At 58.3% G+C, this 27,295-nt stretch overlaps 1 protein-coding gene across 10 annotated transcripts in view; it reads right to left on the minus strand.

The window, feature by feature from the left end:
- Positions 1-3,700: 3,700 nt before the first annotated feature.
- MEF2D (myocyte enhancer factor 2D) overlaps positions 3,701-27,295 on the minus strand; it is a 78,554-nt gene continuing 54,959 nt past the window's right edge. For 6 of the 10 annotated variants that reach the window (XM_074809733.1, XM_074809734.1, XM_074809735.1 and 3 more), the window contains 8 exons: positions 25,010-25,147; positions 21,237-21,447; positions 18,481-18,537; positions 14,560-14,750; positions 13,198-13,218; positions 9,776-9,905; positions 6,069-6,309; positions 3,707-4,132 (listed from right to left, as the gene is read on the minus strand). In XM_074809733.1, coding sequence (XP_074665834.1) covers positions 3,802-4,132; positions 6,069-6,309; positions 9,776-9,905; positions 13,198-13,218; positions 14,560-14,750; positions 18,481-18,537; positions 21,237-21,447; positions 25,010-25,147 — 1,320 coding nt within the window. In that variant the 3' untranslated portion in view covers positions 3,707-3,801. Of the gene's footprint in view, positions 4,133-6,068; positions 6,310-9,775; positions 9,906-13,197; positions 13,219-14,559; positions 14,751-18,480; positions 18,538-21,236; positions 21,448-24,730; positions 24,866-25,009; positions 25,148-27,295 lie in introns of all 10 variants that reach the window. The other 4 variants (XM_074809743.1, XM_074809740.1, XM_074809742.1 and 1 more) reach the window with 4 other exon arrangements.

A 27,295-nucleotide genomic window follows, 5' to 3' on the forward strand; every position in this document is an offset into this window, starting at 1 on the left:
TTTAAAATTTTTAACGCTACACTTTGTTCAGGTTACACTTTTTTTGTCTTTTTTTTTTTTTGTAAATGTTTTTTTTTTTTCTTCATGCATTTTACACCTTTATAGCCTTTGAGAATAAATAAGCTCCATTTTGCTTCCACATCTCTAAAAACTGCAGCATTTTAACTATTGTCATTTAAATCGTGCAATTTTTTTTGCAACACCCCTTTTTAAAAAATGGAAAATATATATATATATTTTAAAACTAAACCCTATACAACGCAAAAATTCCAAATTAAAAAAAAAAAAAATTATACACAATTGTAACTGTCAACAGTACAGATGAGCACGAGAAATAAAATTAGATCAGAAACGTATTTATAGAAGCACAAAGGAGGGTGTTGGTTTCTTAGATTGTCATTCTTCGTGTTGTCTTTTGAAAATTAGGAGGAGTTTACTGATACTACAGTCTGGGGGGAAATAAAGAATAATGACCCGGACAAAAAAAAAATAAAAATAAAATAACCCCAAGCCCCCAACAAAATAAAAGACCCCCGACAAACCACCCCCAAAACCGTTTCACCGCGACGGTGAAGCGAACGCCGTCTCCGACCCGGGGCATCCCCGCTTTTCCCACGAGCCGTACTTGCCCGTGGCACCAGCCCAGGGGATCGTCAAGTCCCGCCGCCGCGCTGCTGCGGATCCGCTGCGGCACGGCGCGGTGCCGAGCCGCTCGCGCTTTCCCCTCCAGGTAGATCTAAACCTGCATCTCTACGTAACCCAGAGCGTTTGTATGTCTTGGTTTTTGTTTTTTGTGTTTGTTTGTTTTGTTTTTTTTTCCAGGCTCTCAGCTTCAAGGTAGAACTTGGGAGTCAGGGCATGAAGTTAATGAGCAAAAATGTTTTTTGGTTTTTTTTTTTTTTTTCTCCCCTCGGGGTTGCTCTGCACCGATGCTCCGGCGGCGCGGACGGCGTCGAGTGCCGGGGGGTCTTCACCGCCTCCTCCCCGCCGGGGTCTCCGGAGCAAGCCGCTCTGCCGGCACCTCCTGCCGCGCCGCTCCCCGGCGGGGGGAAGAAACCGTTTGGTTGGGTTTATTTTCTTTTTGCGAAGAACAAAAAATATAAAATGAGACCAATGAGACGTCGTTAATCCCGCCTAATTTCCAAAGCAAGGCCGTGCAAAGAGCTCAGGTGCGTGTCCGGTTCGCCCGGGCGTCGCCGGGACGGGGAGCGGGGGTCAGCGTGGGCGAGGAGGACCACGGTCCGCAGCGTCTCTCCCGCTTCCCGGATGGACAAACGGAGGAGGAGGGAGGGAGGATCCGCTTCTGCCGCCGATGCCGCGCCGGCATTTTGGAGGTGAGATCCGAGCATCTCCCCAGCGCACCGCGGTACCCACTGGGTTTGGCTTGGGGAGGGGGGAGACGGGGGGGTTTTAACCACACAAAACCTGCCAGGAGCCCTCCCCAGCACTGCGGGGCTCACCCAAAACCCTCCAGAGCATGGGAATAGGAGAGGGAAGTAAAAATGTATCATTAAAAAAAAAATAATAAAAAAAAAATCATCATTTGGAAAAACATTTGTGGCAGCGATTTGATATTTCAAAGATTTTCATGGGGAAATTTTAGCCGGCTCATCTCTCGGGGCCTTGTTCCCGCAGGCCGGGATTTCAGGGCAAGCGCTCGCCCGGGGTTTCGGTGAGATGCTGGAAGCCGGGTGACGCTCGGCGTGAGCCGGCACCGCGGCGCATCGTCGGCTCCGGCAGCTCAGCCCCAGGCTGAGCCTTGGCCACCCCGCTCCCCCCCGCCGGGTCTCCGCACTCGAACCGATTTCAGTGCCAGGGAGAGGAGGAAAAGTCAGGGGAGACGTCGGCTCAGCAGGGACGCGCCGGGAGGTTTAGCGAGGCACGTTTTAGCCAGCGGCTCGCGCGCCGCTGCGCAGGACGCAGCCACATTTTCCCTCTTTGGCCATCGTTTCTCACAGCTATTAATTTTCATCCAATTTTTGGAGGATTTCCTCTCCTCCTCCAACCACTCACTTTAAGTTGCCCCCCGTTTGTTTCATAGTAATAATAATAATAATAAACTTTTTTTGGTATTGTTTTTCCAATTAGAAACTTGGGGAAAAATGCTTGGTTGGGAAAAGCTTATAAAAAACCCAAATTTGCTTCTGATTTGCCATCAGCCCAGTACGTTTGGATGCGATACGCCTCATTTCAGCGGGCTGAGCCGGGCGCTGGATGCTCGGCGGAGGGCTCTAGGAGGGGTGTCCATCCTACCGTGACGTTTTGCTCCTCTTTGCGCCGGCTTGGGGAGATGCTGCCCCCAAAGCAGCTCCCGGCTCCCCCGCAGCCCCCAGAGCCCGTCCAGGCTCCGGCTGCTGAAGGAGCCGTTTGGCAACGGTGGCATCCGGGCAGGTTTTGTGCCGGTTTGCGACCCGAGACCCCGGGGGGGGAGCGGGGCTGGGTCAAAGGTGACAAGGCTGGGATGGGGACGGGGGACCAGCATCCCGGAGAAGAGCGCCTGCGGGGAGAAAGCCCGTCCCTAAAGCCTGCGCCAGCCAGGAACGGTCCTTTCTCCTCCAAACCCTCAAGCCCTGAGCTGCTGCTGCATTCCGGGGTCAGGGCACTAACGCCTGTCCCTGGGAAATCACTGGAAATTCCGTGGGTTTTCCTTTTTCCTTCCACTAAATCACTCATCGAGACTTCGGCAGATTTTCCGCACCGCTCACCCTCACCTTTTGAAACCTTCAGGCAAAATCCCGAAGGATAATTACTTCAGCTGCATCCTTCAATAAAAAAAAAAATCATTTCTTCCTATTTGTCTAATTTAAAGCTTTGGCCCATGTGGAATGGGAATGCATTTTTAAAATGCATTTACGAATTTTGTTTGGTAAAACCCGCAATTTTCTGTCAAAGCAGCAATAGTGCACTTTCCTCCTCAAACACGCTGCGCCCAGGCAGAGGCAAGACTTTCCCTTCTGCTTCTGGGAAAGGTTAACTGCAGTTTTAAAATGACCGTGGCCAGAAATAGTGGAGTTCCCTTACGCGCCAGAAAGGATGCTGTGTGCATCTACTTTTCAGGCAAACACGATTTAAAAAATCTGCCTCTTATTCCCCCGACACACCGTTACGGGATCCCGGCAGCAGAAACAGGCTGCGGATGCATCTGCACCACATGGAACATCGAAGCCGGGCTCTCCGCGCCGCCCCCGGCCGAGGCCAGCCTGCCCTCCCGGCCAGTTTAGGAAAACTGGTCTAAAAAAACCCTTTTAGAGGAAAACTGGCGCCTGCTAAAGCCCTTCAACCTTTCTGAGAGCTGGATCGTGCCCAAACGCGGAGCTAGGAGAGCCCAGGCGCTGGCGTTTCGGGGATGCTCCGTGCCCCGTCTCCCCTCGGAGCCCGCTGCCGCAGGCGCTCTTCTCTAGGGATACAACCCGACGTCCCGGGGGGGGACCAACGTCCCCGGGGTCACCAACTGCCGCCTGGGCCACCCGTGGGGACGAGCATCGCCAGGGACTGGGTTTTTTTTCCGGCGAGGACGCAGCTATTTGATTTCCGTCCCCCCCTTCCCCACGCACCCGGCTATTCCCGAGCCCGCGGCCGAGGAGCGCCGTATGTACTGCGTGCGTCGCCTGCTGCGCTAGAATGAATGCCTACAAAATCCTAAAGCTATTTCTCAGGCAGTTTATGATAATTTCCCCCCACCCCAGCCCATCCCCCAGAACCCGTTTCGCCCCCGCGCCCCCCCCACCCCACCCCTCCCGCCCCCTTCCCCGCGGCCCCGCTGCGAGCCGGCGGCGTTCCCAGGGACACGGCGGGGACCCGTTATGTGACCCAGGTATCCAACCGCATGCGCTTTACGGAGGGGCTCTCCCCCTCGGGCTCGCTGGTGGGTCGCAGGAGGCCCAGGGATGAGCCGAAATCGGGGCGGGCGGGATCGTCCCGCTCGCTGCTGCCTTCGTAGGAGCTGGTGTTGCTGCTGAGGCTGTCGACGGGCGAGCGGCCGGTGGGCTCGTGCCGGGGCTGGTGGGGGAAGGTGCTGAGCGGGGTGGCAGTGTTTCTTTCCCGGTTGGGCGAGACGGGCTCCGACTTGATGCTGATGTTGGGGTTGGTGTTGACAGTCAAAGTGGTGGTGTGGGACAAGTGACTCCCTTGTCTGGGGTGTCCGCAAGGCGGGGGGGTGAGGTTGGGAGAGGAGGAGGAGGAGGAGAGCAGGAGGGGAGGAAGGGGGAGAAACAGATGGAGGGGGAGATAACGGGAAGTCTCTTATTATTCATCTTTTCAGTGGCCTTTTACCCTCCAATCCACAGAATTCATAACCCGCACACCCCGTGGCTGAATGAATCCAGAATTATGAGTCTGGATTAGATTATACATCTGGATTCCCAATGAGAATTAGGAATTATTAGGACTCCAGAATTCATAATCCGTGCACTCACCACGACGCATCGCTGCTGAGCCAGGATTAAACCCTGCGGGCAGCATCCCGTGATCCAGCCCCGATCCCACCCGCCATCCCCCCAAACGCATGGAGGAGAGGGACAGGCTGGGACACCCCCATCCCATGGGCTCCCCTACAGCTCTGGCCCAGCAAAAATCCGGTGTAGGGCTTGGGTGGGCGGTTTTGTTCCAAGCCAGGAACCTCTTCAGCCTCTTTACTACAACCTGAAATTGCAGCCAGGCTTTTCCTGCAGCCCCACTGGTGCAGGGGGTCCAGGCAGCTACTGGGGGAGCTGCTGCCTGCCCTGCCTGGAAAACGTGCTCCAGGCAGTGGAGAAACGCACTGAATTCCGTGTTTGAAAGCCTGGGGCACCCCCACATCCACCTGGCACTTCACGCTGGGGATATGAGAGTCAGTCCTGAGCTGGCTTTGGGGCAAAGTCATGGAATCCCCCTCTTCAATTCCTGCCTCTGTCCCACAGTCTTATCTTAAATCTTTATTTTGACTAAAATCATAGAATCACACACAGGATGGTTTGGGTTGGGAGGGACCTTACAGCCCATCCAATCCCACCCCCCTGCCCTGGGCAGGGCCACCTTCCACTAGCCCAGGTTGCCCAAAGCCCCGTCCAACCTGGCCTTGAACCCTTCCAGGGAGGGGGCAGCCACAGCTTCTCTGGGCAGCCTGTGCCAGGGCCTCACCCCCCTCCCAGGGAAGAATTTCTGCCTTAGATCTCACCTAAATCTCCCCTCTCTCAGTTTAAACCCGTTCCCCCTCGTCCTATCCCTCCCCCCTGATCAAGAGTCCCTCCCCCCTTTCCTGTAGCCCCTTTCAGTCCTGGGAGGCTGCTCTAAGGTCTCCCCGGAGCCTTCTCTTCTCCAGCTGAACCCCCCAACTCTCTCAGCCCGTCCTCACAGGGGGGTGCTCCAGCCCCCCGAGCATCTTCGTGGCCTCCTCTGGCCCCGCTCGAGCAGGTCCGTGTCCTTCTGCTGTTGGTGCCCCCAGAGCTGGACCCAGCACTGCAGAGCAGAGCAGAGGGGGAGATACTCTGAAAAACCTCTGTGTGTGGATGCTTTATTCCCGACTAAAAGCTGGAAACACCAGAAAACCTGCTCCAATATGCAAGCTGATATATTTTTTTCCCCAGGGGTAAAGCAATTCATTTTCAATATTAAAAGCTACCCCCTTTCTACACTAGTGGCACCACCATTTCCAGACACCTTATTCTGCAACGACCATCCCATTTAACTCTGGCTCTTGCTGGATCTCAGCTCCCCCACGTGAGTTGAAGACAGCAATCCTGCTGCAGACAGACAGCAAGAAGCAGCTCTCGGAGAGCATCACCTAGCACACCGCCGCCCTGATCTCATCTGGGGACTCCAGGGTCACTCCTACGACAGTGGCAGGGACAAGATTCCCCAAACTTCAGGAACGGGCTGGTCTGGCTCCTCCTGCAGCCGTGGGCACCTCCTCGCAGCACAGCACAAACCCCGCTGTAATTGCTGGGGCCCTGCAGTGGGAGGCTGATGATAACCCAGCCGAGGAGTCACAGCTCGGGTTCTGCAGCTTTGGCACCTTGGAGGAAACTCCCCGTTTCCCTCTTTCCTTTTCCAACATCAACCGAGTGGCCCCTGGTGCCCGTTTCACTTACATTAAATTTCCTAGTGATACAGGAACCAGGTGCTGCTGTTGCTGCTGCTGCTGCTGTTGCTGCTGCTGCTGTTGCTGCTGCTGCTGTTGTTGCTGCTGCTGCTGCTGCTGCTGCTGTTGCTGCTGCTGCTGCTGCTGCTGCTGCTGCTGCTGCTGCCAGGCAGAGATGTTGCCAAGGGACAGCCCCCCAGGTGAGCTGAACGCTGGCAGCGAAGACAACTCAGCGCTCGTCAGCTGATAATCTGGAAAGGAAAGAGCCCTTCAGTCATTTCAATGTCAAACCTCCTCCGACGGAGCCCTGAGCACGGCAAGAAGAGGGAGACCTGCTCGAGAGACACACACCAGCCCCAACTCACAGAATCCCAGCTCCTGCTGGGAGCTGCGCAGGGGTGCTGGGCACCGGCACGTCCCTCAGAGTCACAGACTGGTTTGGGCTGGGAGGGACCTTTAAAGCTCATCTACTCCAACCCCCCTGCAATGCCTTGAAGACTGACACCTTCAGCTTGCTCAGAGCCAACTTGACCTTGAAAGTCGCCAGGGATGGGGCATCCACCACCTCTCTGGGCAGCCTGGGCCAGCGTCTCACTCCCCTCAGCGTCAAAAATTTCCTCCTTACATCGTTTTCTTCTACCGTCAAGGTGTGAATTGCTAACGGGACCCCCCCCAGCTCCACACCATCCAACACCCACTGGTTCCCACTGCCCCCCCCTCCCCAAAAAAGCGCAGCAATGGCAAAGGCAGCCCCGCCGCGCAGCCCCGCACCCACGCCGATTCCACTCAGGACGGACCGCGCCGCGTGGAAAACCCCACGCGGACACCCTCCGGCCGGGTATAAAACACCCAGACAAGCCCCTTCCCCGCATCCCCCGTAGGGGGGGAACCCCCAGTAGCTGCTGAAACCCCCCCGCGGGTGCTCCCGCCCCACGGCCCGGCCCCACGGGCGGCCCCACGCGGCAGCAGAGGGCGCTGTCGGGCCGCCGCCGGGGACGCGCAGCACCCCCCCACCCCAAACTCGGTACCCCCCCCAAACCCGGTAGCCCCCACACACCCGGTACCCCCCCCAAAACCCGGTAGCCCCCCCCAAACCCTGGTAGCCCCCCGCCAAACCCCGGTATCCCCCCGAAACCCCAGTACCCCCCCCAAAATCCGGTACCCCCCCCAGAATCCGGTACCCCCCCCAAACCCCGGTACTTCCCCCCCAAGCCCCAGTACTCCCCCCCAACCGCAGCATCCCCCCACTACGCCTCAGTACCCCCTCACGCCCCAGTACCCGCCCCCCAAACCCCGGGACACCCCCCCACACACACTTGCATGGGGAAGGGAGGGAGATTCCCTCTTCCTATGCCCAACTCTTGGAGCACCCCAAACCCCAGCTGAGCATCCCAAAAACGGGGATGGGGGGAAGATGTGTGTGCGGGGGGTGTAATTTTACAAAATCCTGCAGCGACACAGCCTGGGGTGGGGGGGCAGCTGCTCCTCCAGGTGATGGTCAAACCCTTGGCCAGCTCTGTCCCCAGAGCCGTGTCTGCATCTCATCCCCGTACCCACCGATGCTGAGTGCTTTATCGGTCGCTCGGCCCCCCCGTCCCATCCCTTCCTCGCTATCGTTTTGGGTGCCTTGTGGTTTCAGCTTCCCGCCCCCCCCCACCCCGCCAAACCTGCCTGCAGCAGCAGAACACGCCGAGGTGGCTGCAAAGGTGCTGAACCGCTGCCAAAGCCACCGGCCTGATTCGAGGCACACCCCACTGAAAGTCCCAGCACCGGGTTCTTTGCCCTGCGTGGTTTTTTCACCTGCCCACCCACCCCCCTCCTCCAAGCACCAGCCATTCTGGTTTATTTGCTCCTGACACCCCCTGGTAACAACAGTCGCCTCCGCGGCCAACGCCGAGAGCTTGAACTGGAGCCATCCCGTGGCTGCGAACGGTCAGGTTTGGCTTAATCAGGCACAGGAAAGGGGCCACAACGCTGGCCAGCGGCAAGCTCAGCACAACCTCACTGGCCTGAAACCACAGAATCCCAGAATCCTCCCAGTTGGAAAAGCCCCTGAAGCTCCTCCAGCCCAACCATGAACCTCACCCTGACCGTTCCCAACTCCACCAGATCCCTCAGCGCTGGCTCAACCCGACTCTTCAACCCCTCCAGGGATGGGGACTCCCCCCCTGCCCTGGGCAGCCCATTCCAACGCCCAACAACCCCTTCTGCAAAGAAATCCTTCCTAAGAGCCAGTCTGACCCTGCTCTGGCGCAGCTTGAGGCCATTCCCTCTTGTCCTATTGCTTATTACTTGGTTCAAGAGACTCATCCCCCCTCTCTGCACCCTCCTTTCAGGGAGTTGCAGAGGGCCAGGAGGTCTCCCCTCAGCCTCCTCTTCTCCACACTAAACCCCCCCAGGTCCCTCAGCCGCTCCCCATCAGACCTGTGCTCCAGACCCTGCACCAGCTCCGTTGCCCTTCTCTGGACACGCTCGAGTCATTCAATGGCCTTTTTGGCGTGAGGGGCCCAAAACTGAACCCACTCATCGAGGGGCGGCCTCCCCAGTGCCGAGCCCAGGGCTCAGATCCCTTCCCTGTCCCTGCTGGCCACGCCAGTGCTGGTACAAGCCAGGATGCCATTGGCCTTCTTGGCCACCTGGGCACACTGCGAGACAATTCCCACCCAATTAATGGGTTAGCCCTGGAAAAAACAAGTGGCAACGCCTCAGGCTTGGAGTTTGCTCAGGGCACCTGTGCCCTACAGCGATGTAGGTGCCGATAACCCCCGCAGTATCACCAGCAAACACCCCGGCCACAGACACCGAAGGCGCCCGAGCGGGAACGCTGCCCTGCCTGTGGTCATCGGCAAGAGAAAAATAAATACAGAACGCTGAAATTCAGCCCCCCGCTCCACCCTGAGTGGTAGCAGCACAGGGCTCAATTAAAACCTATTTTGGGGATTTTGGCTGTACACGGACTGGCTGGTGGACCACACGGCCGACGATGATTTCCACGCAGGGAGAGGAACCTACTCGTCACGCACAAACAGGCATCTGCTGGCCTACACCTACTAATTAGGGGAGGGAGTTCCCAACACGCCTATTCTGGGTTCTTCCAGACAAGCAGCTTTTTTACATTTTTGCAAACTTTTCTCTGAGCAAATGCCAAAGTGAGTTACGCAGGAAACCGGCAAGTCCTTAAAGTCTTCGTGGAGGTTTGACAGGTGGCAGATGAACAATCCCTTCGCCAGGGCAAGCGCGCTGTAACCGTCACCTCGGGCCGGTTTGAACCCCCCCAGCCCAAACCTGATGTGCCTAGGAGCAGGCTGGTTCACATTCTTCCCCAACTTTTGGGGGCCTGACGCTCCTTTTCGTTAAGCCCCTATTACAACATCACCCGAAGCTCTCAAGAGCCTGGAGATGGGTGTAGCTGTAATTAGCATCCACTTAAAAGCACCTTCACGCTGCCAGCAGCGGCGCAATGGGCTACAGCATGACAGAACCATGCCCTCACAGCCCTTCTGCACATGACAGCAAGTTCTCACGATTTAAATAATGAGTTTCCCCTTATTTTTAATCCTGTGAAACTCTTGGGCTCGGCCACGTCTTGCAGCAGCGAGTTCCACGAGTGACCACGCAGCTGCTCGGGGCGAGCCAGGCACGTGCGTGCAGCAGCGCATTTCCCTCTCGATTTAAACGACCCATCGGCGAGCTGGTCCCCGGGCTGCGCGCTCTTACCTGTGTTGTACGCTGTGGGCATGGCGGAGAAAGGCAGCCCCTGCGTCAGCAAACTCGGAGTAGCCACAGAAACAACCGGTGTGGTTAAAGAGTGAGTTGCTTGGGAGACACCTAACCGCTGCGTGTTCTGCTGGGGAAGCAAACGGAGGGGGAGTTACAACCCAAACGCATTTTATTCCGTCGCCCTCGGGGGGTTGTGACCCCCCACAATGTCAGTCTGTAGCTGACCCCCGTGGCATGCACCAGCCTTTATAGCGGCCGAGGCTGATCATGGGGAGTGTGGGACTAAGCAGGGCTGATCCTCTGGCCATTCCTCACTGCAACAAAGCCAAATGCAAACCACACCAGCTACAGACATTTAGGACCCTTGTGACATTCATTCGCGGGTCACTTGGGTCACCTTTCTGCCCAAGGCTTCACCCGCAAGGACCAGCAACGTGCACGGAGGGGGAATCACAGTGGGGTGCCTCAGCCTGTATCCCTTCTGCTGTAAAAAAACAAGAGTCGCTGTTTTCCAGAGGATGAACATGAGCTTTGCTGAGCTACTCAGGGAGTGAGAAAAGCACCAAACCAAACCAGGATCAGCTAACACAGCGCAGAGCTGACGCATCCTCCTCCCTGCAGCACCGATGGCCGCAAACGAGCCCCCTGCCTCTGAGGCAAGCTGAAGATGCTGAGCGTTGGCCTCAGGATTTTAAAGGCACTCTGGCAGCCTTAAATTTAAAGGTCAGCGCTCAGCAACCTGCCGGCTCGGTGCCCTCATGAGGTTTGGGTGACTCAGGCATTAGCAGGTCCGCTGTGGAAAAATTCTGCTCTTGGACCGCTGCACGCCAGCCTCCCCCCGTGGTTTTCCAGGCAGTTACGTGGGTGGATCCACAGGTCAGATTCAGCCCTGTTTACAAGGCAGATAATCTGGGCTGTCTCTGCTGATCTGATTTAAATCAGCCTCAAGAGGCTTGACTCTAATCTGAAGCACCCCGGCACACGTCACCCTGTGAAGACTGGGGCAGTGCCCAGCTTAAATCACGCCTGGCACGAGGCTGGATTCATCCCCAGGGACACGGCGAGGAGCCTTCCTCCCGGCTCGCTGCGAGGTGCTGAGGGCTACCACAGCCTTTTAGGGCCTGCGATGGTCCACGGCCACGCGGGACTCTCCTGGGCTAAGGCTGGAGGCTAAAAAACCCCCTGTCCTGGCCCCCTCCGGAGGCTGACAGCACCCCGGCGTGCTGGATTTGCAGCACCCTGCACCCACATGCTGCTCGGCCCGCAGGTCCCTCCCCGCCACCCAGGGAAGGCGATTACCAGAGCTCTAATTGCTAAAGCCTGGGGGCTGTAGGAGCAGGTTTTCCTGGCACGTATCCTGCTGGCAACCGCCCTGGGCCGTGCCCACCGCCTGCGGGTTAAGGACGCTGCGGAGAAACACCTTCACGGTGGGCAGGATTCAGCCCCCTCCCTCCCCTGCCTGCGCCGGGCCCTGAGCCAGCCCAGCAGGATGCGACCTGCAGCCCCATCCCCTCCATCTCCCAGTTGCACCGGGGCTCTGCGGCTTTCCCGGGAGAGCGCTGGCACCGGGATGAGTCCGGCCGGGGCGGTGGGACACGGGCTGAGCAGGGGTGTAACTGGGAACAGGGCAGCACCCACCCCCGTGACACCTCGAGGCGAGGGGGGGGATGGCAGACGTGGCTGCACCCTGGTTTTCCATCCCGATTCATGCAGGTTGGAGGTGCTGAGGTGTGCAAGCCGCCCCCCCCCACACCCCGCGCCACTCACACCGCCTTGCAAAATGCTCCCGGTTGCAAACTGCCATTCCCACTGGTGACAAAACCATGCAGGCATGCTCCCGGGTGCGCTCGCTCGCCGCCGGCGGCTTGGTGAGTGGATCCTGCTCTACCCTTCACACGTGGGAGCGTGTCGAGAAATGGGGGGGACCCCTCTCTGAACCCACTAAAAGAGCAGACGGTGCCCAGAGCCTAAAGCTGCCAGGAGCAAACCCTAACGCTGGGCAAAGGGTTAAGGGCAGCGGGGCAGGTCTCAGCTGACTCATCCCGCTGCCTGTGTGTAAAGAGGTGGGAGTTGCCATTTAGAGAGAAGATCTGGTGTGTAGGTTGAGCAATATGGAAGAGAGCAAATCTGGGGAGAAGGTTATGAGAGCAAAGGGGGGGGCATCTGCACCAGGCGGGGTGAATCTGCAGCGCTCTCCCCTTCCAGATCCAGCTGTGCTGAGGTCCCTGTCCCCCCCCTCCCGGATTTCATCACTCTCCAGCTCCCCGCTGCCAGCTCGGTTTGGGCGAGGACTGTACTTCACTTCAGGCAAAAATCAGCCGGGTTAGCTCAGACTAACAATTAAAACTGTTAATGCCAACCCGGCTGATTTTTGCCTAAAGCAAGCTGCTCCTGCAGCTCGGAGACAGGCAATGCCCTCTGGCAGCGGGAACAGTGACGAGCAGATGGGGAGGCGGGTGGTGACTGTCTTCGCTCCGCAGATGGGGAAACTGAGGCACGGAGCTGCTGGGAGGGGGGTCATTAAACAAGAAGGGTTTTGGGGCATGGAGAGCAGCAGAATTCAAGTCTGCCAAAGCCCTGGCCAATCCTTCCCCTGGCCAAGAGCGTCTCCTTGCAGGCTGTGAGAGGTATCGGCTTACTCCTGTGTTTTTGGAGAGCTTTTCCCTGGCTGCGTTAGCTGCATCCTACAGCGGCTCTCGCCCTTTCCTCGCTGCGCTGACCTGTCGCCCATCTGCCCTGCACCAGAATAGCAACAGAACAGGGTGAATCACTGCCACAAACAAGGTGGTGTTCACTTTGCTGGCAGGGGGGGAAAAAAAAAAAAAAAAGCCATAAAAATAACACAGAAAACTGCCCCTGTGCACAAAGGAGGTTTAGGGAGCGCACTAGCCAGCCAGTGGATTTACACAGGCTTTAAATAATATCCTTAATATGGGAAGAGCCTGATTTACTCCCTATCTCTCATGTGGTGGCAGTGGGCCAGGTCTTCCCGTGCTGTAAAGTGTGGTGGCTCCAGCGAAGCCCACGGGGCAGGTCCCCGGGCGGTGGCGGTGCCCAGGCTGGCTCCGTGCAGCACCGGCCCCAAAAGGGACCCGGGCTGACCTCCCTCAGGGAAACCAGCGCAGATTTTTGGCCTCGGTGGAGAAACGGGCACTTTACAGCCTCGTGTCAGCTCCTTCTTTTCCATAGGGAACCTGGTTTTCCTAAGAGGGCGTTTTTCTTGGGATTGATTTTCTGTGGCGGGACTGGACGTGACATTGGCACCGGCGCCGTGTCCCCAGCGGAGGGTAAAGGGGCCGGTGTCCACCCCCCTACGCGCACCCCACGCCTCCGCTGCGCCGGGGCAGGGTGCGGGGACCGACGGGACAAGCGGCCCATGTCCCACCCCGCCGCGAGGCAACACTCAGCAGGGAACTCACCAGAGCCAAGTGATCCTCCGTCTGCCCGCGGGAGAACAGAGAGAAAACCGAGAGGCACCGTTAACTCGACAGCCCCGCCAACCGCCGCGCCGCCGGCACCGCGCCCTCGCCCTCGCCTACCACGGGGCACACACGGGTTACACCGGTGCCCGGTGCAGGGTTTTGCGCCGTGCTGTTTGCATCCAGCATGGTGCAAATGGGAATCCAAGCTTCCTTCCTCGGGTTTCACAGAACCACAGAATCACTCAGGTTGGAAAAGCCCCTCGGGATCAGCGAGTCCAACCCTCAGCCCGACTCTACAAAGCTCTCCCCTACCCCACATCCCCCCACAGCTCATCCAAACGGCCCTTAAACACACCCAGGGGTGGGGACTCCACCCCCTCCCTGGGCAGCCTATTCCACTCTCTGACCACTCTTGCTGGGAAACATTTTTCCCTCCTGTCCAGCCTGACCCTCCCCTGTTGCAGTTTCAAGCCGTTCCCTCTCGTTCTGTCACTAATTCCCTGGGAGCAGAGACCAGCACCAACCTCTCCACAACGTCCTTTCAGGGAGCTGCAGAGAGTGATGAGGTCTCCCCTCCCCTTCTCCTCCTCACACTGAACAGCCCCAGCTTCTTCCATCGCTCCTCACAGGATTTATTCTCCAGGCCCTTCCCCACCTCGTTGCCCTCCTCTGCCCTCGCTCCAGCCCCTCGAGATCTCTCTCGGATTGAGGTGCCCAAAACTGGACACAACCCTCCAGGTGTGGCCTCACCAGTGCCGAGCACAGGGGGACTGTCACCTCCCTGCTTCTGCTGGCCACACTATTTCTAATCCAAGCCAGGATGCCGTGGGCTTTCTTGGCCACCTGAGCACACTGCTGGCTCATGGTCAGCTGCTTGTCAATGAGAACCCCCAGACCCTTCTCTTCCAGACAGCTCCAGCCACACCTCCCCGAGCCTGTAGCCACGCAGGGGGCTGTTGTGGCCCAAGCGCAGGACCTGGCACTTGGCCTTGTTGAAGCTCATCCCGTTGACGTTGGCCACCGATCCAATCTATCCAAGTCTCTCTGTAGAGCCTCCCTGTCCTCATGCAGATCGACACTCCCGCTTCATTTGGGGTCATCTGCAAACTTACTGATGACACACTCTCTGTCCTTATCGAGACCATCAATAAAGATGTTAAATAGAAATGGTCCCAAAACCAAGCCCTGAGGAAGGTTTCCCCGCCGGCCAGGCCCCGGCTGAGCTCCCACCGCTACGGCACAGAATAGGTGCCCCCACACCGCACCAGCTCCAGCGTAAAGCTCTACCCTGCGACCTGTCCGGTGGCAGGAGACACGCGCCCACCCCGGTCTCCTGGCAGATCTCTGCCGGGCACTCACCAAATGGTGCATCAGCCCCTTCCCGCTCTGCGAGGTGATCACGCGTAAATCCGGCTTGCGGCTGTTGGTGGCGAGCTGCGTGCTGTGGGAGGGCGGTGGCGGGGACTTGGCCGGGATGATCTTGCCCAAGCTGCTGCCGTTGGACACGGGAAGGAGACCCGGAGAGGCTCTGGCACTCACGTAGCCATTTCCTGCGGGAAAACGGGCGGCGGAGAGGAAGAGGTTGAACGCGTGGCGAGGGCGAAGGCACGGCGGGGCTCTGTGGGTGCTGCTCCCCGGCACCCCCAGGCTCCCCAAAACCCTCCTGCACCCCAGGCAGCCTCATCCACAACCCCGGGCAAGCTCGGCAGTGCCGGCAGGTGCTCGGATGCCGGCAGCCGGCGCATCCTCCCCACCAAGACCAGGCAAACCTGCCCCGGGGCAGGCAGGGGTAGAGGCAGGGCAGGCAGCCGGCCCCCAGCTCCCAGCATCCAGGGCAGCTCCGCAACCTGCAGGGACCCACGATCGTTACTGCAATAACAACCAATAAATATTACAGGCCTGATTTGCAGCAAGGCCTCTTTATGCTGCTCTGGCAGGGTACTGGGGCCCTAGCAAGGGGGGATAATTACTGTTACGTTCACTTTTAAGGTCTCTTTATGGTACCGGAGCAGCGAAAAGGGGCTGTGGCAGAGTGAGGACTCAGTTCACTGATCCCACTGCCCCTTTGAAGATCTGAGGTTCCCTCCTCCTCCTCCTCCTGCTGCCCCACTTAAGGATTTTATGTGCAAAGAGGGGGGAAAAAAAAGAAAAAAGGAAAGGAAGAAAAAAATTTAAAAAGGAAAAGATTTGATGAACATCAGGAAAGGAATAAATTGGATCAGATTACTGTTCTGATGAGGGTTGTTTTTTTTTTATGAATAGGCCCCAAAGATAGAAAGGCGTTTAGCAATCACCAGGATTCAGCCCTCATATTCATTGCACGTTAGACCGGGAAAAATAGGTCGCTGATTGCATTATTAATCACATCTACCATTGCGCTACATCTGCATTTCAGCAGGCGGCTGGTGGCAGTGATGCCGCAGCCGAGGCGCGTGCTCATCGGGGGCGAGTGCCAGCCACTGCCTCTCCCAGAGCTGCCCCAGGGCTGGACACAACGGTGATGGGGTAAACTGGGCACGGGGGCCGGCCACGCACCCCGGCAGCCGCAGGTCCAGTCCCACCGATGCCACTGGGGACGAGAGGTGCTGCCCCAGGGATGCCCACGGTGGCCGCACTGCTGCGGGTTGGCAGCTCCGTCTTCACAGAATCCCAGAATCATCCAGGTTGGAAAAGCCCTTGAAGCTCCTCCAGCCCAACCATGAACCTCACCCTGACCGTTCCCAACTCCACCAGATCCCTCAGCGCTGGCTCAACCCGACTCTTCAACCCCTCCAGGGATGGGGACTCCCCCCCTGCCCTGGGCAGCCCATTCCAACGCCCAACAGCCCCTTCTGCAAAGAAATCCTTCCTAAGAGCCAGTCTGACCCTGCCCTGGCGCAGCTTGAGGCCATTCCCTCTCGTCCTGCCGCTGGGTCCTTGGCTCAAGAGACTCCTCCCCCCTCTCTGCACCCTCCTTTCAGGGAGTTGCAGAGGGCCAGGAGGTCTCCCCTCAGCCTCGTCTTGCACATCCCGTATCCATGTCCCAGCCCGAGGGAGGGGACCAGCTTTCCTGTCCCCAGCGAGGTGTTTTCCCAGTCCCAAATCACCGTGAGCAGCCGTGCAGAAGGCACGTGCCTGGCGCCTCAGATCCCGGGGACCTCTGCGCACCTGAACTACCTGCATTCCACTTGCAAGGCCGATGCCTTTTATATTTATTAACGACAAAGATGCATAAAATTCCCCAGGTGCTTTTTGCTACATGCGGCGCCAATGGCCACGCAAAAGCCGACGGAGAAACAGCCAAAAGAAATGTTAAACCCCTCGATACTCTTCAAGGTGGCACCGACACGGATGTGCGTGCGGTTCTCACGGCAACTGCCACTTTGGGGTGCACCACGTCATGTGCATCAGTTGGGGTGCGGGTCAGGGTGGCCCCGGTGCTGGAGGGGAGAAGGTTTGGGTCCCAACACCGCTGCTCACCCCTAAAGGGACTTCCCTGGCATGGAAATGTGGGCTCTGCCATCGCAGGAGCCCCCCCCCAGCCTGGATCCGGCCACCCCCGCGAGCTGCAGAAGGGCTGCGCTACGATTTCGGAGTAACCCCAAAAAAAGGGGTCCAAAAGCGGAGCGCTCCAGGCCGCCTTTACACCACCCTGGTGTAAATTTGAGCCTGGCAGCACCCCAGGGCCCTCGCCCGGGGGGCACCGAGGATGGGGCTGGCCACGGCGCGCGGGCAGGATGCGGGGATGCAGCCGGCACCGCCGCAGCATCCGACCAGAGGCACCCGGCGGCTGATGACTCAGAGGCAGCAGGTAATCGCTTGGTGCTGCAGAGATTGCAAGGGAGGAGGAGGAGGAGGAGGAGGAGGTGGAGGAGGAGGAGGAAGAGATGTCCCAGGTATCCAAAAACCGCAAGCGCGGTGCCAGAGCCACGCTCCCCTCCCTCAGCCGGCGCGGGGAGCCCCGGGGATGGCGGGGGCCCGGGGACGGTGGGGGTCCGGGGCTGGCCGCGGCCGGGCTGTCCCTGCTCCTCACGCCCGTTTCCTGGAGCGGCGGCAGGAACGCGGGGAATGCTCCGGTGACGTCAATGCTGACATTCACGGGCCCTGCCAAGCTCCGCGCCGCCACGGCTGCTCCCAACAGCTGACGTGGGGGCGGCATCGGGGGGAAAAGGGGCCGCGAAGGTGGCTGGGGGCCGCGGCACCGTGGCCCCTTCCCTCTGCCTTCGAAGGAGCCGCAAAGCTCCGCGTCGGGTGCTGGAAAGGCCCCGGGGAGACGCCAGCCCCACAAACCACCCTGGCGGGGTTTGGCTCTGGAGGCGCAGCCGGGGATAAATTCCCCCGGCGCTGGCACGGCCGCTGCCCGGCACAGGGAAAAGGTTATTCCCGGGAGGAACCACGTCTGGACCAGCCCCGTCGTGGGGCGGGTGGGACCCAGGCTCCAATTTGGTTTTAATTGGGGCAACGCTGAATTTCACACTCCTCCGCCGCGCTGTCGGCTGGGAGCCTCACCGCAAAAAAGCCCCCCCCGAGGGGGTGGCGAGCCAGGCTTCTGGTGCAAGCCTGCCTTGGCCGCTCCGCCTCGCCGGGGGCTGGATGGCATCACCCGGCGCAGCCCTGGCCCGCAGCCCGTCCTGCCCCGGCCTGTGGCAGCGGTGCCGGTAGCAGCAGCTGCTTCCCAGCGGGACCCGGGGGCCGTCGTTGGCTTTTGGGTTGTACCTACGCAAGCGCCGGCCCCAAAGACCTCACCCTGCAGCCAGCGGAGGCAGAGCGCGGCGAAGGAGGTATTATTAGCGCGTTTTATAGCCGGGGAGCTAAGCCACAAGGTCTGAGCCTTGTTAGCACTGAGGCTCTCGCAGTGGAAAGGGACCTTAATGAGCTTTTTTCCTTGCAGTAAAGTTCCTTTATAGGGCCCAAGCGCAACGAGGAATCAGGTGTTAAGTGACTCACCCCAGGTCAAGGGAGGAACTCGGCACGGCGAGCTGAACCCAGAGCTGCCCAAAGCTGGGTTCTCAGCGGCCACCTCAGCCCCTTGATTTGCAGCTCCCCCGAAAACCCAGGGGAGACGCTGGCCCCCAGGACACGCACCCCCCTCCTGTCTCAGTCTCTGGGGTCTCCGCTGAAACCAGCAGCCCCCAGCGAAGGCGCTGGCCCGGAGCTCCACACACCAAACCCTTCAGCAGCAAAATCCTCCCTGGGGTGGGGGAACTGAGGCACGGAGCAGAGCCAAGGGCGCAGGTCCCGGCACCGACACCACTTGCCAAAAGTGGGCTATTTTGTGCCAAAAGGTGGCTCCTCACTTACCCACGGGGCTTGGGCAGGCTCCGTTCGTGTTGTTGAGGTCTCCCCCGAGCATCGCCCCTGCAAAGCAATTGGGAACACGGTGAGCATCCCTCCTTTCGGCGGGGGGAGGAAGAGGGGGAGCACGAGGGAGGAAGGCAGAGGAAAATGAGTGGTGTTGCCTTCCCGGGAAGAAAGTCCCGGGCAAAATGAGCAGCATTCCTGGTGATCAGGTTGGGAAACATTATCCAGGCAGATCCGTTTCCTTTGGGAAGGAGCCAGGCGACACAGGAGCTCGCTCCAAAGGAGGCGGCTTGGAAAACACTGCGGCTATTTTATTCCAAGCCCCCCTTTGGGGGACACGGGGACGGTGCTGCTGGGGAAGAGAGCCCCAGCAGCAAGACGTGAAACACTATCTCCCCTGTAATGTTCGCACCGAATGGAAACCATCCCCGCACGCTGCCAGGACGCTGCTACAATTCGGCCTCCCACGGTCCCAACGCTTGGAAAGCGCCGCCGCTCCCCGCCGTGCCGGGAAAAACCGTACCAGAGGCCTTTTTATCCCCAATAAACTGAACGTTTTGCCTCGCCTGCAAAAAGATTTTTTTTTTTTTTTTTTTTTCCTGCCTGGTTATTGAGTTATTTCTGAAAGCCACCTATTCACAGCTCGGGGCTGCCCAGCCACGCTGCGGGCGGTGATTTCGGCCAACAGCCGGCACGGAGGCTCCGGAGCTGCGACCGCAGTCATCCCGGAGCCCTGCGCGGGGGAACGAGGAGCCTCCGATCCCAAACCCCACCTCTAACCACCGCCCAACCCTCCTCACCCCAGATGGGGAAACCTGAGACAGAAACCCTTTTTTTCCAGCCCTCCAGCCCTCAGGTCTGGGCTTGCAGCGAGCCCCCGAAGGCGGGAGGAGCGCTGAAGGGCTGAGCTGCTGCCGTGCAGGGAAGAGCGTTTGCTCCCCATGTGGGAGGATGATCGGGGATGGCGGCGGTCCCAAAAATATTTTACAGCTTGAAAAAGGGCCAAGGTGACCCCCAAAACGGGGCAGACGTGGCACTGCAGCATCCTCCCTTCAAGGGATGGGGATGCAAAGTCCCGGAGGAGGGACCCCACCAGGATTTGGGGGCTGTGCCCCGCTGCAGGACCCCACTCGCACTGCAGAAGCGGGTTGACCCCTTCGGGTGAGTGATGCTGACCCCGTCCCCAGCCCCAAAAAACCCCTCAGCCGCACTTCTCCCGCGCCGTCCCCGAGCAGATGGCATCAGCCAGCGCCGAGATACCAACCCAACACTCTGCTGCACATTTGCTTTGGAAACAATGCCGCAGCGCTCTGCTCTCAGCTCGAGTGCATTGCTAAAAAAAAAAAAATTTAAGGGGGAAAAAAAAAAAAAAGCTCTTCTAACATGCAAGGGCCTGGCTCCTATAAACAGGATTTCTTCCGTGTCCCAGGCAGCGAGTGAATGAGACGCAGATGGCCGGACTTGGAACACCTCTGTGCTTGCAACCGCAAAATTATCCCCCTTCAAACGACCAGCGAGCGAGCGAGATGGAAACGGCGAGCCTCCAGCCGATTCTGCACTACAACGAAGCCTCTTATTTATTTTTTTTTTTTCAGCAGAGGGGCCTGTGAGAGGGCAAGGGAGATCCCTGCAGCCAGAGCTACGGCTGGCTGTGCCCGAGGAGGGCTCTGCCGCCCAGCCTGGAGTGAGATGTTGCTCTTCGGGACCAGTCCTACAGCAGAAAGACCCGACTCCCTCAGGTCTGGGGGCCTCATCCTGGTTTCTGAGCGCTTCGAGCCATCCCCGAGACCGTGCGGAGAGCGCAGCAAGCGAAGCCACGGCTCCTACATCCTACTCCTACATCCCAGCCCAGGCACCTTTCTGCTCGCTCTGACCCAACATGCTTCTGGAGGCACCCCCCAGCCTTTCTCGCACCCCTCCAGCCCCTTCGCAAAGCCCCCCCTGAGCTCGCAGAGCCCCGGGGGCCGCAGGCGAGTGCCCACCACCCAGATGTCCGGGCGGTCACAGTCCCCGGCTCTTGCCATTTGCAGCCCGTGTGATTTTTACAGACCATCTGTGACAACCAAAATAGCAGGCAGGGGCTTTCTGCACGCTATTATTATTTATGATCGCACCGCAGGAGAGCCGGGCTGTGGTCACACGTCGTCGTGCCCCCCGCCCCCCCCCCTCCCCTTTCCACTGCAGGGGACATGGGTGACAAGCTCCTCTCCCTCAACCTGCCCTCTGCCACCCATCACCGGTCCCCACTGGAAATGACTGCTCCCTCCTATCTGTCAGCAGATCCGCGTGAGTAATCGCTCGGCGACCAACTGCAACCAGCACAGCCCGACTCAGAAAAGCCCTTTTTAGGCAGCAGTCCCATGTCACCGGAGTGCCACCGGCGAGCGGGATGCCGGCAGCCACCCCCAAGCCTGGGAACGGCGCCGGGTGACTCATCTCCTTGCGCTGCCCAACCTCGAAACAGATCCCTGCAGGGATCCGGCTCTCAAAAAGCCCTTGGTAAGGTGGCGGCGGGGGGGTCACCCCCAGTTTGAGGCCAAGGCACAAACTGGGGGGTATCAACCTCTGGCAGAAGGAACAAGCACCCGTGGGCAACAACCCTTCCAGGGACACCTCCTGCCCCCGGGCAGGGGATGGAGGCAGCAGGGATGTCCTCAGCCCCCCTGGGATGCTCCGTGCTCGGTGCTGCACGCCCAGCAAGGCTCTCACAGTGAGGATGAGGAGTAAGGGGTGCCAAGGGTCACGGCATTGCTCACCTGCGCTGGCCGGCCTCTGCGGCAGCCCCGGGGACACGGTGTTTCTCTGCAGCGCCGGCTGCTGCGGCGAAAGGAGCCGGGGGTCCGTCAGCGAGGAGGTCACCAGGGACTGGGTCACCAGCGAGCTGCCCGGGTTGCTGAACTGCAGCGTGTTTTGGTTGGTCACCGGCACCGTCACGGGCATGGCGAAGTTCGGGGCGGGCACTGCGGACTGAACAGAGAGCGGCGGGTGAAGGGGAGCAGGCGCTGCCAGGGGAGCAAGAGCAGGTCTGGTCCTGCATCACAGCAGCAGCAACACCCCACTGCTGAAAAACGGGGGGACAGTCCAGGCTCCCCTAAGCCCCCATTTCACTGCTGACCTGCGCTGCTTGCATCCGAGGGGGGCACCGGAGCCTGGACCCCACCAGGGAAGCCCAGGATGAGCAGTCAGGTGTCCACTCGGACACAGCAATGAGTTGCTTTGGTCTCATTTTCAGGCCGGATTTATTTGGATTTTGGGTGGTTGGAAACCCCCCAAAACGTGAAGGTGGTGGGCAGCAGCGTGGTGGTTTGCCCCCAGCGGAACCGAGAGCGGCCGAGCTCGGCGTTGCCCTTCATCCCGCCGCAGAGGCCGAGGGGCCCGCAGGGGTTTCACGAGGCCGTTCCTCATCCGGCGGGATGGGAAGAGCCCTCCCAAAGAGCTGGCAGTGGGCCACCAGTTCGGGCTGGCACTGCTGCTGGTGGCCGAGCACCTGGGAAAGGCTCGTTTTGCTCCGCACAACCCCCGGCTGACACTGGGATCCATCCTGGCACCTCCGGGAGCTGCTGGGGAGGAGGAGGAGGAGGAGCTGACCTGGGGGAAGCAGCAGCATTGCTAAATCCTTGCCCACAGGTCGAGGACCGGCTTCACCTACCAGCGTCCCCGCTGGAGCCAGACTCGCCGTGATTATCCTGCCCGGCTGTCTTATGTCACTGATTTGCTCTTCGTTAACAGGAGCAGGCACCTGCTTAGAGGCTTTAGCAGGGGCTTTGCTAAAGTCCCACTTTAATTTGTTCAGGGCTGGAGAGGCAGAGCAGCCCAGCGCCGGATGGGACCGTCACAGGGCCGGAGCTGGGACCCCCCCAGGCTGCACCGGCGAGGGCAGAGGGACCCCCAACTGCAGCTGGCTGGAGGGGGGCTGCTGCCCTGTGGCCCCCCCCAGAAATCTGCTCATAGATGGGTGATTTTCTTTTGGGGTAGAGGGGAGGACAGGAGGAAGGAGCGGGCCGGTGCTCACCCACGCCTCGCTGCTGGAAACCCTCCCCACCAGCCTCTCAAGGGCATCTCGTCCTTCAGGGACAGCCCGTGGAGGACGGCACCGCTCCCAGGGCCACCGGCCGCTCAAAGCGACCCGGCTCGGCCTTTCCCAGACCTGCCGGGCAGAGCTGTAAGGCAGAGCCCTCCCTCCGCTCAACCCCGGGAGCTTATTCTGCGCGGCTGCAGAACCGCGAGGAGGAAGGTTTCTCGGGCGCTGCCTCCGCACCGAAGCAGCGTTGTGTAATAAATCACCGTGCGCGTTCCCGGGGAGGGAAAGGAAAAGCTGACGCCGTGATAAAGCCGGGAGGTCGAGGTGCACCAACCCGAGAGCAGAGTTGTGCTTTTACTCCGGATCTATCCCACGGCACCTTCCGACCAGCGTCAGGCCGACGCTGCAGCCCCAGCCCCGCCAGCTAAGCGGTCCCGGGGCTCCCCCACCCCAGGGAGGGCACAACTAGAGAAGGTGGTTTGCACATCACTCCAAAATCTGGGGGAGAAGACGCACACTTCAGCCAAACCCCCAGGATTTCTGTTTTCATTAAAAGCGATGACAAACACCAAACGCAGAAGCCAGGCCGAGGCCTCTCTTTAGCGACCAAGGCTGTTGTTAAGCTTTCCCGGCCGTTGAGTCTGGTTAGTTCTTGTCACACACAAAACCAACCCAGCTGGTTAAAAAGGAAAAGCATCTTCTTCAACTGCACACGCTCCACCTGCGTCGCTCAGTCCCTCGCTGCACGGGGAGGTTTAGTGGGGGAGCCAGATGCTACGCCCTGACTACGAAGCGCCCAGCACCTGAATGCCACCAGCCAAAATGACTTTAAGGCACAGACTGTTCCTTTACGCCACGTCTGGATGCTGCCTCGGGCGAGGGGAGCCCGCCTGGAGCCCTCCCTTCGCAGCAGAAAGCACAGACACTAAGCAGTCCCTGCTTTCTGAGGTTGTTTTTGCACCGAGGAGAAAGCTCTGCTGGTTTTTTGACCTATTTTACACCACTGGCAGGGGTTGTGTGAGGCACGTCCAGCCAGGGCCGTACCCCCACCCCTGCGAGCCTTGGTGGGGTGGAAACCTGCCCCCCACTAGTGAAACCCGGGAGGATGAGGCAGAGCAACCTCACAGGAGCTAATCCTGCGCTAAACCCACCCCGGAGGGCTGGGCTTGCTGGCACAGCAGAGCTGCGAGCAGCCATCACTGCCCGCACCCTGTTTTGCTTCAGGTCCCCAGCTCTCCCCGGGCTCGGGGCAGCCACCCCTTCCCGAAAATGCAGCTTTTGGGGTCCTTCGGAGGCTCCTGGAGCGACACAGAGCTCACCTGCTGAGTCAGCAAAATAAAGAGCCGTGGATTTCACAAGCCCTAATTCTCAAGAAAAGCCAGAATTTTAACTTGGGGCTTTGCAAGCCCAGAAGGGCAGATTAATTCTTTTGGGGGTGGGGGGTGTAATTTTTGCAGTACTGCATCCAGCCCTTAAAAATGAGCCTCCTCTCTGCTCCCGGCAGCATTAATTATGGCTGCAGCGACTCGGGGCTAATCCCTCTGAAGAAGCCTTGCCTGCATCAGTAGTCTCTGCTCCCTTGAACTAACAACTAATTTGAAACGTGTCCCCCTCCTCCTCCCATCTCCTGACATAAATCCCTTTCAGCGCTGTCCTGATGCCACCCCGGTGACGGGATCACAAGCTAAAACCTCCCTGGATTTCTGCCACGGCCACCAGCTGCCCCGAGGGCTCGGTGGATTTGGGGGGAATTAATGCGGAATAACCCAAACCGAGCTGAGTCTTGGAGGAAAGTGAGGGGTCGGCATCTGCCGCCAGCTCGTGTGAACGCTGGGGTCTTAACCCAGGCAAAAAACCTTTTTTTGGGGGGAAAAGGGTGAAAAAGAAGACCCTAATCCAGTATTTGCAGCAAAGCAGGGGAGAACAGCAACATCCTCCTGCGCTGCCCGGCCAGAGCCAAGGAGGCTCAGGAATGCTGGAGCTAATGGGAACGGTTTTCCCAAGGGTTGCTCCTGCTTTTTTGGGTGGGAAACAGGAGGGACCCTCAAGGTCCCTCGTGCCTCTCACCCATCAGACCTGGGGTGCATTCGGGGCGGCGGGGGCTGCACGCATCGGCTCCCAAGGCACAGCACGGCTCCGAAGCAAAGCCATGCAAAATCCAACCCCCCCCCGTCACCTGGAGGCATCCGGGGAGGGGTAAGGGGGGGCTGCAGACCACCAGCTACTCACTGCGAGCCGGTAACTCTGCATCATTTTATCAAACTCCTCATCAATCTTTTTATATTTCTCTTCCGTCTGCGGGGTCAACGCAAACACTTCATCCCCTTCCGGGCTCTCGCACTCCCTGTGCTTCTTGTTCAGCGCCTGTTACGTTTGGGGTGGGGAGGGGACATGGGGGGGTGTCGGGGAGGGATCAGGGGATGAGGTTGGAGGGAAATCGAACAGAAGAAAAACAAAACAAAAAAGAACATATAATGAAGGTTTTCCAGCCAAGGGGCAGGTACTTACACCGTATCGCTTGAACAGGATATCCAGATCCTCGCTGCCTTTACGGTATTTATCCTCCATCAAGGGGCTCTGGTCTATCGAGTCATCGCCGTCGGGCTCCGGGCTGTCACAGCCGTTAAAACCTTTCTTTCTTAACGTCTGAAAACACAACCAGGAGAGTTTGAGATCTGGGAGAGGGGATGGGGAACACGGGCAGCTGCCTGAGATGGGCAGGTCCCCGCCTGAAACATCCCCCGGGACTATAAAGACAAGGAATTGTCCTTGCACAAATTTACACCTTTGCCCCAAGATGTCGTTGAGCTCAATGGGGTTAAAGAGTCAGGATCAGGCCGTTGGTTTCGACGCCAGAGTGTCTCTAATTTAGGAATTACAACATGGGGATGGATGGAGAGAAACGACTTTGCTTTCAAAGGATCTGTTTACGCCACAGCTGAATTTGGCCCCGTACCAGCTCAGACACATTCGTCACCTACAATTACTACAACGACAAGGAGGGGAAACAAACCTTAACGATATCTGCTCTCCTGCTAAAAATAGGGAAAAACCTTACAAATAGGAAAATAAAAATCACAATTAATAAGCAAAAAAAGCGCCTTGCCCCTGGCACAAACAGGTGGGTGGCATTTACCCACCGCAAGAGCATCGCGCGAGAGGGCGCGGGGCACGGTGACAGCGGCGGGTGACACAGGGGGGTGACGGGGACAAGGAGGAGCAGCGAAGGTCCCGGGCGCCGCTGCAGAGAGTTAACGACACGCGACATCTCCCCCCTCGTTACCAGGAGCCCGGTCATCACCCCTTCGGGCTGTGTGCATGGTGAAAACCCCAAAAGTTCCTCTTTCGTGCTCAGTAACCCATTTGCAGATTGCACGTGCACATTTAATCATTCTATTTTCAAAATACCAAAAGCAATTAGGCGTTATTATGGAACCATCACTTGCCAATTTATTTTTTTTAGAAGTCAAAGCTACAGAATTTCCTGGAAGTCTTGATCTCTTTTCATGCCAAATTCAGCACGGGGAAAAAAAAAAAGAGCCTTGACAATTCTCCTCTGTCTTCCTAAACAGTAATAAATATCTCTGTTTTGAGGCCAAAACGTACTTTTTCATCTACCTGCGAGCTCCGGGAAACACGGAGCTTGTGTGGGAATTTTTGCCGGAGCCGATAAAAACCAGCGACGTCTCCGGAAGGGCTGGAAACGCCGCGGGCAGGTTTCGCTCGGCGCTGCCTCTTCCTCGGTGGCAACGCTCAAGCAACAAGCACCGAACCCGTTTTTCCCTCCAGCTGAAGCTTTTCGCAGTGTTTTCAACTCAAATCACCTCCCTCACGGTCGCCGTTTGAACGCTCGTTACTGCGATTTCAGCCGCAGAGGGGAAAAGTCCACGTCCACGTCCAGCTCCGCCAGCGACGGCTCCGACCACGGTGGCATCTGAAGCCCCGTTTGGTGTCACCAATCGCTCCTGCTACCTAATAATTATTACCTAATTACCTAATAATAACTCCTCGTACCCCTAATTCATGTTATCTGTTGCCGCTTTATAGACAGGGGTAGTGGGAATCTGAGTTATTGGCACGAACGGGAGGTTCCCAGGGCTTTTTCTGCAGGTTCCTGAGGATTTTTCCCTACTATTTTGCTATTTTTGTACCTGTCCTTGCTTGTTTTTAGAATGGGCCAAAAAAAGGAGCGGGTGCTGCCGGTGGGGAAGGAACGGCTTTGCCTTTTTTTTTTTGGAAAATGCTTTTTGTGGATTTTTTTTTTTTTTCCCGAAACCTTTTGTTTCACCGATGCAGCCCAAAGATGGAAAGTTGAGCCCTTCTTTAAAAAAAAAAAAAAAGCTTTTTCCTCCTTCTCTTTCAGAATCAAAATGGAAAAAGTTGTTCCATGAGCAGTGGAAGGGATGAAGTTGGGTTTCCTTCGGGTGCGTGCGAAGGGTGCCGGCTGGGGAGACTCTCCGGTGTCTAATAGGGGGCTGTGCCCACCTCGTGGTGGTTCTCTTTGCAGGGACAATAACTGGATTTCTCGCCTTTGCTCTCCCATCCCCGGTTGGGAAACGTGACAGTAATCCCTCATGTCCCTGGAAGCTCTTCTCCTCTGCCAGAGGCTGCCAGTGGGTTCAGGAGTTGGAGGGTCAGACGAGCAACCTCCATCCCCCAGCACTCTCGAAGACAGGAACCTCCCAACTGAATTTCCAAGAGGTTTCAGCCAAGCAACAACATCCTTCTCCTTTCTAAAATTTGCAGCAATGAAGTGGCCCAGGAGATTTTTTTAAGCATCTTCCAACTCCCCCA

The sequence above is a fragment of the Strix aluco genome, chromosome 30, assembly GCF_031877795.1.
Source record: "Strix aluco isolate bStrAlu1 chromosome 30, bStrAlu1.hap1, whole genome shotgun sequence".
Lineage (NCBI taxonomy): Eukaryota > Metazoa > Chordata > Aves > Strigiformes > Strigidae > Strix > Strix aluco.